A 15,044-nucleotide genomic window follows, 5' to 3' on the forward strand; every position below is an offset into this window, starting at 1 on the left:
AATCAAGTCAATTGACACCACCCACAAGTTTGTACGACAAACGGTTGATGAGGAAAGTTAAATAAAGTTGGGGGTCCGTGGAGGTTGTGGTTTAGCAGGCAAGGAGTGTGTGTGGAAAATTTCACATGGATAGGGGCAACGATGGCGGAGATATGAGTAGGGCAAAAGTGTGACGTGACGTGACGTGATGTGACGTGACGTGACGTGACAGACTCACTGACTGACTGACGGACAGACGGATGGACTGACAGACAGCCGGTGGAGGTTTTGATAGTGCTATTCAGATGTCAGTAATAATACAGTCATTTTACAGTTACAAACTGGGAAAAACTGTACTTAATTTCAGTTACAATGCAATGAACCCATCACCCCTGAAATTGTAGCCTATATTTTACTTTAAGCAAGCCAATTTTCAATTGTTTTTTGGGAAGGAGAGAGATTCAAGAGATGAGTGTGTAAAAAACAAGAATTGACACAGTCAATATATAAGCTGGTCAGATGAAAAAAAAAATGTTTTTTGAAAAAAAAAAAAAAAAAGTTTTTTGAAAAAAGAAAAGTTTTGGAAAAAAATGTTTTTTGGAAAAAAAAAGTTTTGAAAAAACTCGGGCGTGCTCAAACAACAGTAATAACTGCGTATTACCTTACTGTACTTTACTGTACTGTATACTGTACCTCACTGTACTGTACTGTACATATTCTGTGTTCTATATCTATGAAGTCTGTGTTCTAGATCTATGAATTTTGTCACTCCCCCCCCCGTGTATGTATGTGTGTGTGTGTGTGTGTGTGTGTGTGTGTGTGTGTGTGTGTGTGTGTGTGTGTGTGTGTGTGTGTGTGTGTGTGTGTGTGTGTGTGACTTTTACTTATAACTGAGTACATCTACAGTGCAGTATTGATACTTTTAAGATACTTTAAAAAAAACAAGTGTAAAACATTTGAGTACTTTTTCCAACAGCTACTTTCCCCCATAGCCTGGAGGACTCCTGCTAAGTTTACAGTTGCCATATAGCCTATTACTCTATAAATCTATCTGTGATGTCTGATTTTACTAAAACTAGCATGCTTATTAGGCAGTAGTGGGAAAAGTACTCGCATTCTTTACTTAAGTATCATACAAGTGGAAGACTTGTATTCAAAATTTACTTGAGTACAAGTATAAAAAGTATTTGTATTGAAATGTACCAAAAGCAGAAAGTACGCATTATGCAGAACTTAATGTAACCAAGGTGTTCAAATAAGTGTATTGATTGTAGGCATTTTCCAAAATCTTGTGGTATTTCACTGCTACATATCGTTCTAAATATATGCTTTCTTGTCATTTAGTACAATGAATGTGTTACCGTGTCTCTAGAAATGTGCTCATTATTTGTGAAGATACTAACTGTAATTCTCAAAGACTCGCATTGGTTCATTCAGCACATCGTTTTTGCTCTGTTTCATTTGATATTAAAATGCAACTCGAATTAATCTACTGTGTGGACACTGATCAGATGACAGGAAGAAGCAGCTCATCAATGAATGTACTTTGTGTTGCTTTTGTAAATTGTGTAGGGTACGATATTTTCATGACTTCACACCAAAGCCCATATCATGGTCATAGAGTTAAATCATTGACAACTTGCATACTCGTTCAGTTCATATGTTAATGCAGATGGTATGCAGATGGTGTGACACATCACCTACTACAGCCTACAACGATGCCCAGGGCAACACTGCATATTGTCTATAAATGGCTCACAGTTTAAATAACGTACGGTTTATTTGGACAATCATCTGTAACAGATGAAGTATAATTAAATACGACGTGATTAACGTTTGTTTGACATCCTCATCACAATTACATTGGATGCATCGCGTTGATTAAAGTGAATGGCTGCTATAGTTTTGCTAGTTTTCATCACCTAATCACCTTCCTTTCATAACCTAATCTCTACGTTTAGAATTGAAAGAAGAAAAATAATGTTAATGTTAGTATGAAGCTAATTATAAAGCTTAAATGGATGATGATGTCAACAATGACTTGTGAAAATCAAAGAATGATAGCCGATCTACAAGCAATCATACAAACATTTTGTACTTTGATGCCAATACTTTTGTACTTTTACTCAAGTATAGACCTCTCTTTTCTTCTGTTTCATTTATCACAAGCAGGCTGGCCACAGGCACCGCCTCAGTGTGAAGGAATGGTGCTCCCTGCTGGACAAAATATGTCATTACAGCAGTACAGATCTGGAGGGCCTGGCCAATGGATCATGAGCTCGGTGACCATGTGACATGGACAGCCAATCGGCAAATAGGTCCCCTGAATGTCTCAGGACAATGTAATCTGTTTAAAGAGCTGGTCCTGCTGACCAGCTAAAAATAGGTAATGAATTACTGTTCTTGAAAGGTTATGTGTTATACATTTTACTATAGGCTATTTCTTTTGAAATGAGTAACACATTGAAGAATGTTCACCACTTTTGTGCCCATTACACAGAAATGATTTATCATTTTTGTGTAATGGGCCAAACAGAGACTGAATGTGTTCTTTGTTTACCCTGCAAAATTGAGATAAGACCAAATACCGGTGGCAGGGATCGAGTCCTTTAGTGCTCAACAAGAGCTGGCTGTGGTCTGTTATGTTTGTGGCCAGAAATGACATCTGCTGTTTGACCGACAGCAGCATGCAATTGAAAGTGTTGATGTGCTTGGCAATGTTGCAGCCATAAGTCTTCCAATCATATCTGGGATTCTGTCAAGGCTCCTGGGCCCTCATTTATCAACATGGTGCAGATCAAACTATTGGCGTACGCCGAAATTTAGGCATGTCTCTGCATTTATTATCGCATTGTGACTTTGGGGCACTTTCCCCCAGGCCATGGACAATGGACAATGTGTGTAATAATGACATCACAGCAGACCAATACCATGCCTGGATTCGCCAATCCAGAAGATTCTTTCCTCAATGTGAATTAAAACATCCACTGCTGTGATGTGGATGAGAAGTTACTGGCGTGATGAAAATGAACAATGCAGCGCCTCGGAGCGCTACCCAAGGCTCGCAAACACTGTCAATCGAACCCAATCAGACTGGAATCTAAAGATTCTGACTACTACTGCTACATAAGAGTTTTGGACAAAATCTATAGTAAAGAAAACACTAAATGGCAGAATATGTAGTCTTACATCATGTACTCAAATAAATGGTCAGGGCCAGGCCAATGTGGGGAGTTGTGGGCCAAAGTTATGGGCCAAAACGTGACGCAACCTCTTATAGCGCCACCACGAGACTTGAAAAGTTTGGGGTGGCTGTTCTTCCTAGGCCTACTGGGAGTGTTTTTTTTCCCCACACTAAAGTGTTCATGATTTGTGGCATTTTGTGCAAAATGGGCACCTCCTGCAAAATTTGAACGCCAATAGTTGCCAATCAGAATGGATTAAACTAAGAAATCAAACCATCGGTTCAAAGTGGAGCGGTGAATTAGAGCAGCTATACTCTGTGTGTGTGTGTGTGTGTGTGTGTGTGTGTGTGTGTGTGTGTGTGTGTGTGTGTGTGTGTGCGTGTGTGTGTGTTTGCGTGTGTGTGTGTTTGCGTGTGTGTGTGTTTGCGTGTGTCTAGGCTGCGCAACAGTGGCCTTCTCAATCTGTTCCTGTTTTTATACTTGAAGTGAACTTCTGAAGTGCAGGAATTATGATTTTACTGTATTTTGTAACTATAGTATATCCTCTGTTACTGCTGCTGACCATGTATATTCTAATGTTATCGTTCAGAATGTGTTCCATCCTCCCAGGTCTCTATTTTTAATTTGAATAGTACCACAAAGTTTAGTACAACTCTAAAGAACAAAGAACAGTGTCTCATATGTTTCTACTTTTCTCCCTATAATAGAATAAAAAAGGACTATATTGAAACATATATCAAGTACTTGTTACAGCAATATTAAAGGACCTGTAAGGCTTAGATTAACACTAAGGATTTTACAGTGTGGGCGATCCAATTGAATGTTCCAGTAGTATTTTCATCACCGTATTGTCATTTCGACCTATCAATCTAAAATGAAACTGAGATATTGACGCACAATGGAATAAGTGCTGACCATTTTGAATGTTCCATGCCAATGAGCAATGTGAAAATATGTCTGAAGTGGTTGTGAAAAACTGTAAGTGTGTGTGTGTGTGTGTGTGTGTGTGTGTGTGTGTGTGTGTGTGTGTGTGTGTGTGTGTGTGTGTGTGTGTGTGTGTGTGCGTGCGTGCGTGCGTGTGTGTGTGTGTGTGACACTCACTTTCTGTCCCCTGTGGCCTTTTGGACCATCTGGCCCTGCTGTCTCCAAGCAGGAGACCTTGTAACACTGTAGAAGAAAGGTTACTAATTACACTGCATGACCGAATATGCAAGTCACAATATAGAAAGATAGAAAGAATACATGAAAACAACAAAAACAGATGATGTTCCATCTTACCTCTGTGTACGCCATATGTTGCTGTCAGAAGAAAGGAAAAGAAAAGATTTAATGTCAGATACACAAAAGTTATAAACAGAATTACCGGTAAGCACTTTTACCCTGGGGGTCTGTATTTTATTTTATTTTTTTATTAAGAGGCGACAATATTTATTTCAAACATGTTTACTATTTTTCTTAAATTCCAAAATAGCCAAATTAGTCGATCGACAAGCTCACAACGAATTATATTATGTGAGCTTGTAGATCTTCTATTTTCGCAATTCATCGTACCAGAAATTATAGTAGGCTTTATGAAAGTCGACAATAAGCCTCTCCCGACCTACCGGTACTTATTCTGAACTCAGAAATCCTTTTTTTTTCTATAGTTGAACTTGTCCTAACCCCGATGTCAGAAGGAGTATGAATTGCACTTTAAGGGGCTTAAGTGGTTAAAATTACCAATCCGCTGTGTGTTAAGCTCAGAAACCTTTTGAAAATAGCAGATCTACACAACAGATCTCACTACGCAACGCATAGTGACGTGTTGTAGATCAACTATTTTCAGCTATACTGTAGGTATATGATATACAATATGTACATATTGTATGTCATATACCTATTGATTTTTAAACACACAATACAGTTTCCATCAGTTCTCTATTTTGCAAAGCCACGTTTTTATTTCAGTTAACTTTTATTTATTTATCTTTTATTCCAGTTTTCATTATTTCGCTAGTTTTTAGTTATCTATAATAACCCTGGGTGAGTGTGCGTTACCATGGTGTGGATGATGCGGTTGATGGTGTCGGTGTGGATGACCGCTCTGCCTGAGCTCAGGTCCACGGCCATGAATTCACTCCTGTAGACCATGGCGGGCGAGTTGGCGATGTCTCTCAGGCCGATCTCGTCAATGTTCCTGGACGCTGCCACCACGAACATCCTGACGCCCTCGTCGCGCGCCCTCTCCGCCGCCACCTTGATGCCGCCGCACGGGTTTCCCGTCACGTGGCCGTCAGTGATGACCACGGCGAACCGCAGGGCTTGGGGATCGGCGGGCATGCGATGCATTTCCTGGGTCATGTTGGTGAGGGCGCAGTCGATGTAGGTTCCCTTACCCAGGTACTTGATTCCCCTAACGCCCTGGGATAGGTAGAATGGATTATTTTAACTATTTATGCATGACACTGTTGTGTGACAAAGTATAACATATGGCTTAGGTAGTTTATTATTATATACGTATATCTTTTTATAAAATATAAAAGAACACTTCTCAATTATTCCATTAATCACAAAAGTAATTGACAGATTTGTCTGGAAACCCCTTGGAACCCCCTCAAGGACCTCTGGGGGTCCCCTGACCCCACTTTAGGAACCACTCATTTAAATAACCAAACAATGTTTACGGTCTCGGTCAGTCACCTGAATGAAGGCATCCTTGGGTCCTAGGCGGGCGAACACTTCCTGTTTCTGGGAGAAGTGCAGACCACCAATGGACCAACGGATATTAACCAAACCTTTGTATTCAGCATCTTCTAGGCGCTGTGCAAACTGCACTGTGAAGTCCTAGAATACAGACACAAACAAGCACACATGGTTGTAAATGGGTCAGTATAGTAGCAGCGCTGTCTCACATTTATTGATGTATATTAACTCATTCAATTGGCTGTCCCAACCCGAGATTCCCGAGATAATCGTTTTATTTCATTTAAAGTGGCCCCACCATGAATTTAATTTTTTGGGGGTTTTCATCGTGGTACCATATGCTAATCTTCTCTGTATCGTTCCAATTTTAGCCCAAAGACAGCGCCCCGTTGCCAACAAAGGGCATTTTGGTATTGCATCTGAAATGGCTTGGAATTAGAGACAGACAGAACATGAAATTTAAATATCCGAGTGGTTGTTTTGGCTAAAACCTGTATTAAACCGTATTATGGACCAATATTTATATAAAAAATATATTTTGAAAAGAATGGTGGGGCCCCTTTAATCCAACATTGCCACACGTCCTGCAGCATTTCTGCACTAGCTAGTGAGCTTGTAGCATACAGTATGAACACTTGGTCTTTTTTTTGTGTGATCGGATCTGTACGACGACATGCGCGTGGTTCGTGCACAATCCGTGCAAAATAGTGTGGCAGGGAACTACCAAAGTCAAGGTTTAATGGTGGCATTTTTAATATTGTTTATTGATATTCAATTATTCTATTTTAAGTTGTTCAATTAAATAATGGGATGTGGGGGTAAATGAGGTACCTTGATGCTCTCCACCAATGCTCCAGGCGGTGACTCTTGGAGAGCGATGGTCTCTGATGTATCGATGGTGAAGTAAATATCTATGGGACACTCATGCTTTTCTGGAAGGGAGACAGGCGCACGCACGCACGCACGCACGCACGCACGCACGCACGCACGCACGCACGCACGCACACACACACACACACACACACACACACACACACACACACACACACACATCTGTGTAACACTTCAAGAGATTCACACTCATAATACATTTAAATGAAATGTTCAATGCCTATTCCTTATGAACTGTATTCCATGGGTCCTTAAAGCAGGGGTCTTCAACAGGGGGTCCGGGATCCCTAGCGGGTCCTCAGAGTTACTACAGGGGGTCCTCCAAATGTTTGTGTGATAGAAACTTTTTTTCTCCTTTTTTATATTAACCACTTGAACCCTAACGTCCATATTCGGAGAACTTTAGCCAAAAATAGCAGATCTACAAGCTCTGCGAGGCGTTGTGAGCTTATAGATCGGCTATTTTTGGCAAAGAGGTTTGGTGTAAGAGGGGAAAAAAGAGCAGACTAAGTACAGAGTGATAGGTAAAGTTTATTACGTTTTGATGGTTCAAGTGGTTAAATATCTGGAAACACAAATTTAAATGAACCCAAAATACACAGATGATTGTGCTGTCAGACGGATGAAACTATATGGTATCTATGGGTTGTGGGGGGTCCCTGCTTCATCACTCTCTCGACTAAGGGGTCCTTGGCATGAAAACGTTGAAGACCCCTGCCAAAAGGATCCCTGGCTAAAACGACAAATATGCCTTAATACATTATAATTGTCCTCTATAACTACAATGTAAAATTAAAAACACACATTTGAAATATTGATTTGATGCTCATATTAACCATAGGAAGTATTACGTTTGTTTTTATTTCACATGCATGCCATAAATTCCATAGGGATAGACCACACATGGTTTTATGACATCATCAACTTGCGACAGGCATTTCCCCTATTGAGTGAAAGATGAGCTATTTATAGAAGAAGGAATAAAATATTGATGGTGTTTTTAATTTTACATTGTAGTTATAGAGGACAATTATAATGTATTTAGGCATATTTGTCGTAATAGCCAGGGATCCCTTTAAAGAGCAAAGTCACGGTAACGAGATGGACTGAAACATGCTGTGTCCACAGCTGGATGGCACTCACTGGCACAGGTGGGGGCCTGGCCTTGGGTCAGGGTTCCAAAGAGCAGGCACAGGGCGACGACCTCTAATCCCAGCATCTTCCTCCTCTCCTGCCTGACAGAGAGGGGAACAACAGCACACTCCTCTGTCAAGAAGGATGCATTACATCCATCTGTCCACCTGTTGCTTTATTTACCATTTCAGCTTTTCTCTCAAACTCAAACAAAAGAGATGGTTTGTGGGGATGGGGGGGGGGGGGGGGGGGGGGGAGAAAAAGACAGATAGGATAGGGTAGCATACAATGCAAATTAAAGGACGACTTTACTTCACCCATTTTCATATAATTGGTCCTCTATACTCGTCAGAAAAATGGTACCATTATTTTCTACGTCTGTCTCTCATCCTGTAGGAGGGCTGTGTGGCATGTGGACACTTTAGAAACTTTTTTCCAAACAAGATTTCTTATTTTTTTGCGGTGCTAACCGCTCCTACGTCTAGCTTTGTGTGTATGTCTATGTCCCTATGTCACTATATGTCCGTAGTAGTAGAAAGTACACGAAGACCGACATCACCACAGCTGATGTAACAGACAGATATTTTTCCAGGAATAAAAAGCCTGCTTTTACCATATTATAATGAGCATTAATGATGACCATGTACCGTATATGAAGATATGCTGAAAATGGGTGGCGTCGTCCGCTAAAGGAGAATTCCGGTCCAAATGGCTATCTTACCTTGTTTTGTTGTTAATTTCGTTATGTTATCTGATCAAAATAAGCATTATTGTCCATTGTTTTGGCGACCATTTTGGCGACCGACTGGCTTAAGCAAATCTGTGTATTTTTCAGAGTGTTGAGATTCTGCCATAAAACGATGCAGTCATGTTCTAAATCTCCTCTCGCGAGACTTCCGAAGCATATTGGATCCAATATGATTCGGAAGTCTCGCGAGACAAGATTTAGAACGTGAATGAATCGTTTTATGGCAGAATCTCCACAACAACCTAACCCTGGAGTAACATATGCATCTTAGCTCAACAGTGTGTTAATAAACAGCAGATAATTACAGAAACATTTTATTTAGGAGCAATGGAATAAGTGGATTTGCATAAGCCCCACAGCTCCTGTTTTGAGCTGTGGTCGGGTACACACACACACACACACACACACGGGGCGCACACACACACACACACACACACACACCACCGCTCAGTTCACACGAGTGTGATTTTTTTATAAAATAACATCTGGACGAGTTTTTTTTTTAGACAAATTAAGAACAAAATAAGGTAAGAAAGCCATTTAGACCGGAATTCTCCTTTAAGTAAAATAAAGGGGATGGGAAATGGATCATTTAAAACTAATTATCTAAAAAGTTGTCAACAAATATGATGTGCAGAAACGTAAGATAAGTTTAGTATGAGAAACGGCACATCATGTATATATCCCACAACCTTAATTAGAATCGCCCCGTGTGTTTGTGTGTTTGTGTGTTTGTGTGTGTTTCCATCTGTAACTCCACGTTCAGCAGTTGTTCAATTGTCTAAAAAACATAATACAAAAATCAATAACGCATGTACCTTGCCCAACATCAACTTTATCACCTTCAAATGTGTCTCTACTTCTCATAATCCCCAAATGTTTAAAATATTTCCCCAAACTTTGGCCTGTAGGCGGCTTTGTCCTGTGATGCGATTTACATCACAAATGGGCGTCAACAAGCGTCTGTCTGCTTCACACCAAGGGGCTGTATAGGCTAGTTACCTTTATTGGAAGAATGAAACCCATTGAGATGAATCATCTCATTTTAGAGGGGGTCCTTATTGCACACATGTTACATTACATACATAACATTACATTGAACAAACAAGACAAAACAAAACATCCATCCATCCATACCAGACAATATCTCTCTCAATATAAAGCTAGCCACTCCCACCCTCCAATTCAACCCCAAATTTAGCAGGATTCATATATGTAGGCATACCCTTTAACACATGGCAGAACAAAAACATGATACCAGTACAGCCATGCACATCCAGTCCAGTCTCTGTCCGTCCGGAAGTCTGTCCGTGTACGCTTTTTTACGTCTATGGGTTTGCCACTCTGACATCACGCTCTGACATCACTGTGATTTCAGGGGAACCACAACAGAATCCCTTTTATGCCCATATATGGAGATCCCTGATGTCATAAATATTAAGCCCATATCTAACAGGACTACATATGGGAATGCCCATATATGGAGGCAACATCGGCCACATACCACACAACAGAATCCATATATTGTATGTATGATGTCAGATGTCATAGATGTCATAGGACTTTCACATAATGAATAACTGAGTAAGCATATGTTTGGGGTCTCACAGCATATCTCCAAATACAGTACATGGATCTCCATGGGTACCAGGGGTCTCCATATACAGTATGGGTAACTGGTCCAACATCATGGCCAAGACAAGGGCGAGGTTGCTTGCCCTTAGGCATCTTACTGGTTATAATAGCCTATGACATGTTATGCACATTATCCTCTAACCACATGTAATGTCAAATTATGTCTGTTAGTTCAGTTGACTGTCTGCAAGAAATGGCAAAAAAGAAAAGATCTGACTGGTAAGTTGATTAATCTGTTCAGTGTGAGTCAGGTCTAGCTGAGTGGAAGTTCACACCTGGCATCAGTTTGGGTTAAACAGAACAACCTCAGGCCATTTTGTCTAGTGGGAGCAAACATGGCTGCCCGAATTATGTAATGCATAAGAAAGTAGCAGTAAAACAACAACAAAAAAGACTTTCTTATATATGCTACAAAGAGCACGAAGAGATATAGGACTACATCTCTCTTACAAATTTGTTGAAGACAATTGTCAAACTATAACACAATAAAATAAATATATATAAAAAAGTGGATGAGATCCAATATGGAATATGCAGGCCTAGAGATTAATTGAAAACATTTACACTGCTGAGGCCTGAACCAAATGTTGTTAAAACTGGCTGAACGTACAGCTCTCCAATCAGGATGGAATAGTCATGAAGATGTAGTGTCGTGATAAATGATGAAGTTAACCATGTTTAGGTTATCAGGCACTGACTGATGACCTAAACATGGTTAGCTTCATCATTTATCGGGACCGTACCTATGTTCCCCAGGTTCAATGTTCCCCATTTACCACCTAAACCTAACCTTAACCCTAACCCTAACCTCAGTAAAACTAACACTGGTGAATGCTAACCTGGTGCATTTTAACCTGTGGGGAACATAGAACCTGGGGAACATAGGGTGGACCCCCATTTATCATGATGACACTACATCTTCATGACTTTTCCACCCTGAATCTGAAAGTAGACTAATTGAAATGGCCAATAGACTGTGGAGGCCATGAAGGCCATGGCCACCGTTGCCCCTCAGTTTGGCCTTGTGCCCCTCAAACCAAAGGCGATGACCTGAGGCCACAGTGGCCTTGATGCCCCAGCTGACTGTACCATATTCTCCTCTGCCTCTTTCTTGTCAATATGTAGACAGTAGACACCGATGTCTCTTTCTTGTCATGTAGACACCAGTGTCTTTTGTTGAGATTCTGAAATCTTAACGAGTTCCCATTTTTAAACCAATCCAGTGACTTTGATTGGTGCAGGGCCTGAGCATGGATTCATCAGATTCTAAATACCATAATTTGTCTATTTCACTGCAGATTAGGTTATCATCCCTAACCCTTAGATTCAACAAATTCTTTCAATGGACTAAAATCTCGTTTTATTTGATGGCCTTCCTGCCCTGGCATTTGGCCTTTGTACCCTCAAAAAATGGACGACACCAAAGGCCAAGTGGCCTTGCCCCTAAAATGACGAAATTCCAGGCCTGATGAAAGTCTGAAAATGTAATTAATTAGTCTACTTCTCAGATTCGTTTCAAACCTCTTCAAGGGCCACATCTGCAGTTCTCTGATGTGGTTTGCTGTCTGTGACTGTCTTTAGTTTTAGCCTACTTTACTTCCTCCACAGATACTTTTCTTCATCTTTACCAGCTGGGTGGTCAAACACCAATGCTACTGGCTATCCTGTTATCATAGACCAGGCCAGGGCAGCCCTCTCTTGGACAACGGGATACCCCCAGGCCAGACTTATGGCCACCAGCCAACAGACGACAAACTTCGCCACTTTACTATGCTTCCCTCTAGTGGACAGCCAGTGCAATAGCTCATTAGGTTGCGGAGGTACCTTCACAACATGAACTGTCCCAACTCCTGGCTGGGACAGAATACTAAACTGACATTTTCAGTGTTTCTCATCATCCGTAGGCCTACATGCTTAAATATATTGAGTAAAATGCAGCTGTTGCATAATATGACTGAACAACATACAGAGTGTTTTTCTTGGCTATCAAGTATCAAGGCGGTGTACCTGTTTTAAGCTCAAATCCGTGAAATTCTCCAGTTTCCTTCACTGCAGTGAGATCAGACCGTGCGCGCTTAGATGGCGAGGTCGAGAGACACGCGCAGACACACAGACAGATGTGAGAAGCACTAAATATGCTGCGCGTAAAAGTGTTGCTAACTTACCCGAACTCTCTTTTTTTTTGAGGGGGACAACTTCAGAACAGCGTGTCGAATGGTCCGCAGATCTTCACTGCCTCATCTCCGGGACAATGAGGGGCGAGAAATGAAAGCAGAGGGGGGAAGAAACGGAGGAGAAATGTTGAATAAAAGTCCTGGATGCTTCCCGCAGGAGAAGTCGTTCGCTCGCTCTCCTCTGCCGTCCAGCCCTGCAAGAGAACCTGTGAGTCCTCCCTCCTCTCCTCCTGTATGCGCGCCCCAGCCAGCCAGCTCGCCATGCAGCGTCCGCTAGGAGGCGCCGTGGATCCGTAGGACGATGTGCGCGTCCGTGTGCGCGCGTGCATGCTGGGAGAGAGAGGGAGGCAGGGGGGAGGCAGGGGGGGAGGGAGGTAGAGGGAAAGAGAGAGAGAGAGAGAGAGAGAGAGAGAGAGAGAGAGAGAGAGAGAGAGAGAGAGAGAGAGAGAGAGAGAGAGAGAGAGTGTGTGTGTGTGTGTGCGTGTGTGTGTGTGTGTGTGTGTGTGTGTGTGTGTGTGTGTGTGTGTGTGTGTGTGTGTGTGTGTGTGTGTGTGTGTGTGTGTGTGTGTGTGTGTGTGTGTGTGTGTGTGTGTGTGTGTGTGTGTGTGTGTGTGTGTGTGTGTGTGTGTGCGCGCGTGTGTGCGTGGGTGGGTGGGAGAGGGTCCTGGCCTACTTGTTAAAGGGATATTCTACTTTCAAAAAAACTTTGGGTCATTTTATTGTCTACTCAGGCTTTTGTGAACACGCAGGACAGTTTTTTAAATTTGCTTAATTCAGTATTTAGACTTTGATATAAATGTTATTTCAGGGCCCATTCCTAACTTCAAACTCCATTTTAATGATAGATTCATCAAAAACATTACCCATCTTTTTTCTGGTGACTCCCTACTACCTACGTGTGTTTTTTCAATTTTTTTCCCTTCTTTTTTTTCATTTATTTCTAATAATTTTCTGGAAAAATGGAAAAGAATGTAATACAATAAAAAACGTTAGCGAACATGGGCAGCTCATGTATTAGTTTTTAATGAATCTATCATGGTTAAAATGGAGTTTGAAGTTACAATGGGTTTGTATAGGAATGGGCCCTGGATGGGGAGTGTCTGATAAAATTAATATCAAATATATAAATATTGAATCAAGCAAATTAAAAACTGTCCAGGGTGTTCACAAAGGCCTGGGTAAAATGGCCAACATTTTTTTTTCTTTTTTTCAAGTGAAATACCCAGTAAAAAGTAACAATAGGCCCACTCTGTTACAATAAAAGGCATGCACTGTATTCATTTGAGTAATAAGTAAATAAAAGAGTAGGCCTATATAGGTAAAAGTAGTATATGTTCAGGTCAAAAGTGTGGCGATGGGCAATGCCACACATTATAGGCCTAGATTGGCTATTTTTGAATAGCCTAAATATAGAATGTTTTGTAGCACTAGCCTATAAGTGTTCTATAATAAAGAAAAAGTAGCCTACTATTTACCTCTGACATAGGCTAATAGTGGAGTAAAATATTCCTATACTGAAAAATGGAAATAGGCCTAGTCTACTCTCAAGTAAAGTAAAAGTATATAAAAAAAGATCTATAAAGTAGACTACAGCACTGAGTAACGTACTTGAGTAAATGTAGGCCTGCTTCAGAACTTATTTCCACCATTGGGGCGGGGTCTGACTGCATGCACTAAACGTGCGTGCATGCAACTATCCAAACAGCGGGGGTCACGGATAAACTGACAGGTTGTCCGGTTTGTTTAGCATAGTGACTTTATCATAGATGTATGTGGCCCTTTAGCGGAACATATGGAACATAAGTCGAGCTTGCGGAGCGCTTTCATGTCAATGAACTGGCGCTCACATGGTAATGAAACACATATGGTGATAGTTAATACTCTTAATAAAAAAGAGTAGAATGGAAAAAAACTTTTTAGGCCTAGTCCATATAGGTCTATAATGTTTCTTCATCTCTCTGTTAAATTCCATGCATAAGTAGGCCTATGCATTCCCCCCCCCCCCACCTTGTTCACTCATATGCAAATCATACAAAATTATAAATACAATTAGGCTAATACAAATTGGGCACCAAACGCTATAGCTTATTCATAGAAAAAAAACATACAAAGTGCAAGATTATAGTAGGCATGATCCCTAGTCAACTAATGGCAGGCTGAATGGCCAAATAAAGTATTCATGCACAGGCACGCACACACACACACACGCACGCACATGGACTGGAAGGGGGACCCGTGCTTGCTTGTGTCTGGTTGCAATTTGCAGACAGAGTGAAAGGAGTTTACTCAGATGTAAACACCAAAACGACCCTCCATGAGCCAGGTCTCCATGTTTATATGCGCGTGTTTGTGCGAGCACGCCCGTCTGTGTATTTGTATGTGTGAGTGTCACTCGTTCGAGGTGGGTGGGTGGTCTCGGCTGTAAAAAAGAATCACAGGTCCATATACAAACACACGTGCGCGCTGTGTACATGTAGAACATACTGTATTTCATGCCTGTGTGATGTTGTGTTCTGTCTAGTAAGTTGTAGCCTATCTGCTGCCAACGACTAAAGTTTCACATGTGTGTGTGAGTGTCTTGAGTGTCTCAGGTTTGTTGATTATGCTGGATTCGGA

General features: G+C 41.2%; 1 protein-coding gene across 1 annotated transcript in view; it reads right to left on the reverse strand.

Moving 5' to 3' along the window:
• Positions 1-12,595, reverse strand: part of col6a2 (collagen, type VI, alpha 2) — a 41,406-nt gene extending 28,811 nt beyond the window's left edge. Inside the window, exons 1-7 of the mRNA XM_080726918.1 lie at positions 12,420-12,595; positions 7,881-7,972; positions 6,678-6,778; positions 5,844-5,987; positions 5,202-5,564; positions 4,443-4,463; positions 4,266-4,331 (exon numbers count right to left, since the gene is read on the reverse strand). Coding sequence (XP_080583044.1) covers positions 4,266-4,331; positions 4,443-4,463; positions 5,202-5,564; positions 5,844-5,987; positions 6,678-6,778; positions 7,881-7,956 — 771 coding nt within the window. The 5' untranslated portion in view covers positions 7,957-7,972; positions 12,420-12,595. The remainder of the gene's footprint in view (positions 1-4,265; positions 4,332-4,442; positions 4,464-5,201; positions 5,565-5,843; positions 5,988-6,677; positions 6,779-7,880; positions 7,973-12,419) is intronic.
• Between the last annotated feature and the right edge of the window lie 2,449 nt (positions 12,596-15,044).

Source organism: Nannobrachium achirus, assembly GCF_963921795.1.
Source record: "Nannobrachium achirus genome assembly, chromosome: 5".
NCBI lineage: Eukaryota > Metazoa > Chordata > Actinopteri > Myctophiformes > Myctophidae > Nannobrachium > Nannobrachium achirus.